Here is a 5,000-nt window from a genome sequence, read left to right as displayed (position 1 = left end):
TTATTATTATTATTATTATTATTATTGCTGTTGTTATTATTATTATTATTAATCCTCTAGCTACTGCTACTGTCATTATTATCATTATTGCTGCCATTATGATTACTGCTATTGTTATTATTATTATTATTACTATTATTATCATTATTATTATCATTATTATTATCATTACTAATACTGCTACTACTACTGTCATTATTGCTGTTGTTATTATTATTATTATTATTATTATTACTACTACTACTACTATTATTATTATTACTACTACTACCACAACAACTATCATCACTATTATCCCTACCACACCACCACCACACCACCACCACAGCTCACCTTCAGATTAGAGATGTGTTTGAACTGGAACGGGTTGCTTATTGAAATCTGTCGCTGGATTCTTTCGTTCATGGCGTGCGTGTACGTCTGATATACGCTCATACACTTCTTGGCAAGCGCAGACGCATAGTAGATTGGCACCTCGTGTAGCTCAGGGTGCAGCTGCCAAAACTCATCTGTAGGCGATAGATAGATAGATAGATGGATGGATGGATGGAGGGATGGATGGATGGATGGATGGATAGATAGATGGATAGACAGACAGATAGATAGATAGATAGACAGACAGACTGACAGACAGACAGATAGATGCATGGATAGACAGATAGACAGACAGACTGATAGATAGATAGATGGATGGATGGATGGAAGGATAGATAGATAGATGGATGGATGGATGGAAGGATAGATAGATAGGCAGATAGATAGAAGGAGTCTCTCATTCATGGCGGGTCTGTACTCAACTGCAGACGATAGATAGATAGATAGATAGATAGATGGATAGATAGACAGTTAGATAGATAGACAGATAGGTTTTCTAATCATAGCATCCACCAATACTACATGCTTGAACCTGCCAGCCTCTAGTTCCGTTCCTGTACACAAAACCCGTGTTCCGCAGCATTCTGGCCTCGTTCTGGCAGCGGTCAGTGGCGTTACGGACCGCCTGTGACCACCTGGGGGTCCTGGGTCCTGTGGCAAAGGACTGGTCTCGGAAATGAGGCCTGACAATTGGAATAACGCACTAAAATCACTGAAATAAACAAACGTGCGGTGAGAGGGAATGAAAGACTGGCGACCCTGTTGGATGTGCGGATGGTACGGGCGCGCTGACTGGCTGAGCCTTTGTTTACATCCGTCCACTCGGCACGAAGACAGCGCACCATTGGCTCACGTCACTCTCTCTCACCTGCGTTGCTTGAATCCCTATCTTACAGCCTGTCCCTCTCTCTCTCCCTCTCAGTCTCTCCTCTCTCTCCCTCTCAGTCTCTCCTCTCTCTCTCTCCATGCCTCAGTCACTCTCTCTCCCTTGCCCTCCCTGTCCAAACCTCTCTCTCTCCTTGTCTCTCTCTCTCTCTCTCCCACTCAGTCTCTCTCTCTCTCTCTCTCTCTCCATGCCTGTCAGTCAGTCTCTCTCCCTCCTTGTCTCTCTCTCTTTCTCCCTCCCTCCCTCTCTCTCTCTCCCTCTCAGTCTCTCTCTCACACTCTCCATGCATGAAATGGTGAGTTTACCCTACACAGATAGATAGATAGATAGACAGATAGACTGACAGATAAAATAATAGATAGATAAATAGACAGATAGATAGATAGATGGAGAGAGAGAGAGAGAGAGAGAGAGAGAGAAACCCACCTAGACAAATAGATAGATAGATAGACAGACAGACAGATAGATAGATAGATAGATAGACAGACAGATAGATAGATAGACAGACAGACAGACAGATAGATAGACAGACAGACAGACAGATAGATAGATAGACAGACAGACAGATAGATAGATAGACAGACAGACACAAGACCCACCTAATATCAACAGCAACTCCTGGGCTCGGCCAAGGGCGAACACCGGGATTAGGCACCGTCCCCCTCGACTGACGATGGTGTGGACGGTCGAGGTGAAGCGCGACTCTCGGCTCTCTCTCGGCTCGTGGATGCTGACGCCATAGGTCGACTCGATCATGAGGACGTCCGGCCGAATCTGAGGTATCTCGGCCATCATCAAGTGACGATCCTCTTGACGGGAAAAGTCACCGGTGTACAGGATCTAAGGGAGAGAGAGAGAGTGAGATAGACAGACAGACAGACACACACACACACAGATCCTCTTGCCAAGAAAAGTCACCGGTGTACAGGATCTAAGGGAGAGAGAGAGAGTGTGAGAAAGACAGACAGACAGACAGACAGACAGACAGACAGACACACACACACACACACACACAAACACCTTCCTCTCTCTCTCACACACACACACACACTTTCCTCTCTCTCACATACACACACACACACACCTTCCTCTCTCTCACATACACACACACACACACACACATACATTCTCTCTCTATCTCTCTCACACATACACACAAACACACCTTCCTCTCATACACACACATACATACATCCTCTCTCTCTCACACACACTCACACTCAAACACACCTTCCTCTCTCTCTCTCTCTCTCTCACACACACACACACACACACACACACACAGGTGTATAGGATCTGAGAGAGAGAGAGAGAGAGAGAGAGAGAGTGTGAGAGACAGACAGACAGACACACACACAAAGAGAGAAGGAGAGAGAGAGAGGGTGAGCGAATGAGAGAGGAAAAGGCGTTAAGCAATAATGGAAAGCAGAGTAAGGTGTAATCGGGAAAATAAATCACTCAGGAAAAGGTCTTAAGGCTTTATATAACACACAAGAGGAGAGTAAGGCATAATAAACAGACTAAATCACTCAAGAGAAGGTGATAAGGCCTCCTAATTCAATTCTCTCTCTCTCTCACACACACACACACACACACCTTCCTCTCTCATACACACACATACATATACATACATACTCTCTCTCACACACACACACACATACACATACATACTCTCTCTCTCTCTCACACACACACAAACACACCTTCCTCTCTCATACACACACATACATATACATACATACTCTTTCTCACACACACACACACACACACACACACACACATACATACTCTCTCTCTCTCTCTCTCACACACACACACACACACACCTTCCTCTCTCATACACACACATACATATACATACATACTCTCTCTCACACACACACACACACACACACACATACACATACATACTCTCTCTCTCTCTCTCTCTCTCACACACACACAAACACACCTTCCTCTCTCATACACACACATACATACATACTCTCTCTCTCTCTATCTCTTCCCTCCATCCTTCTCTCTCTCTCTCTCTCTTACACATACACACACACAAACCTTCCTCTCTCATACACACACATACATATATACACACATCCTCTCTCTCTTCCCTCCATCTCTCTCTCTCTTCCCTCTCTCTCTCTTCCCTCCCTCCCTCTCTCTCTTCCCTCCCTCCCTCTCTTCCCTCCATCCCTCTCTCTCTCTCTTCCCTCCATCTCTCCCTCTCACCTTGATGCCAGCAATCTGTATCATAAACATGGCTGCTCCCAGTACGTGTCCAGCGTGGTAGCACCAGAATTTAATGCCTTGTACCTCCTTCTCTTCGTGGAAATTGATGACGCTGATCTTGTTCAGCGATGCCTCCAGGTCAGACTCTGAGTACAGCATGTGCTCGGTGGCGATGTTGCTGTGAGAGAGGGAGAGAGAGTGAGAGAGGGAGAGAGAGGGAGAGATAGTACCAGAATCTGACGTCTTGCACTTTCTTCTCCTCGTGGAAAGTGGTGATGATGATGATGATGTTGCTGTGAGAGAGAGAGAGAGAAGGGAGGGAGGGAGAGTGAGAGAAGGGAGGGAGGGAGAGAGAGGGAGGGAGGGAGAGAGAGGATGTTGCTGTGAGAGAGGGAGAGGGAGAGAGAGAGAGAGAGAGGGAGAGAAAATGTGTAAGAGAGAGGGGTTTGGACAGGCAGGGTGAGGGTGGCTGACTGAGGCATGGAGAGTAAGAGAGAGATTAAGAGAGAGAGAGAGACAGTGTGAGAGAGAGAGAGAGAGAGAGAGAGGGGGAGAGTGAAGGCGCCATTCCACCAAGGCAACATACTGGCAGCATGTGGCGTGGTACACTGTTGCGTAGGCCAAGTGTGTTGCAACCAGTTCAACACAAGGCAACGTGTGCCGTGGCCGCAGAACGTGACGCAGGCGATAAGATCTGGTGTTGCCGGCCCTCCCAGCAGCCGCGGGAAGGATTGCACGTTGAAAGCAGCAAGATGAATGGGTCTCAAGAACAAAACTGTAGAATTTATTGAAGAATTTAGAAAGCTTGTGGTTCTACGATGATATACGTTTGAGGGGATTAGCCAAGCACACACACACACACACACACACACACTCTCTCTCTCTTCCCTATCTCTCTTCTCTCCTCCCCCCCCTTCTCTCTCTCTCTCTCCGCCAGTCCTAATACTGCGCCAGCGCTAGCAAATCCTTCCTCTGTTAAATTATTCCCTCTTGACTTCTTATTCGTGTGTGTGTGTGTGTGTGTGTGTGTGTGTGTGTGTGTGTTTTATTAAGCTCTGTCTAGCTTCATATCTGTCTGTCTGTTACATCGTGTTGACAACTCACTCGGTTCTTGTGGAAATGGTGTTATTGAAAGCCAGGCAAATTACACGCTACACGCTGCCTGTGTTGATCTGGTGCAATCACGCCTTGAAAGAGGGAGGGAGAGAGAGAGGATGTTGCTGTGAGAGAGCGAGAGGGAGAGGGAGAGAGAGAGAGAGAGGGAGAGAAAATGTGTAAGAGAGAGGGGTTTGGACAGGCAGGGTGAGGGCGGCTGACTGAGGCATGGAGAGTAAGAGAGAGAGAGAGAGAGAGAAAATGAGATAGATAGATAGATAGACAGACAGACAGAAAGATAGATAGACAGATAGACAGACAGACAGATAGATAGATAGATAGATAGACAGCGAGATAGATAGACAGACAGACACGCACCTCACTTTGATATAATCCGACAGCAGCCACTTGTAGATGG

The 5,000-nt window shown here is 46.4% G+C and overlaps 1 protein-coding gene across 1 annotated transcript in view; it reads right to left on the bottom strand.

Annotated features, from left to right (window-relative positions):
• Window positions 1-5,000, bottom strand: part of Cpsf73 (cleavage and polyadenylation specificity factor 73) — a 22,959-nt gene that overhangs the window by 13,755 nt on the left and 4,204 nt on the right. Inside the window, exons 3-6 of the mRNA XM_080287187.1 lie at window positions 4,961-5,000; window positions 3,488-3,665; window positions 1,861-2,101; window positions 334-509 (exon numbers count right to left, since the gene is read on the bottom strand). The exon at window positions 4,961-5,000 is cut by the window's right edge and continues 187 nt beyond it. Of these exons, the coding sequence (XP_080143313.1) occupies window positions 334-509; window positions 1,861-2,101; window positions 3,488-3,665; window positions 4,961-5,000 (635 nt within the window). The remainder of the gene's footprint in view (window positions 1-333; window positions 510-1,860; window positions 2,102-3,487; window positions 3,666-4,960) is intronic.

The sequence above is a fragment of the Coenobita brevimanus genome, chromosome 117 (assembly GCF_032717465.1).
Source record: "Coenobita brevimanus isolate Jiangsu-jjx chromosome 117, ASM3271746v2, whole genome shotgun sequence".
Lineage (NCBI taxonomy): Eukaryota > Metazoa > Arthropoda > Malacostraca > Decapoda > Coenobitidae > Coenobita > Coenobita brevimanus.
Note: the sequence above shows the minus strand (reverse complement) of the source record. Positions and strands in the feature narration are given on the sequence as shown.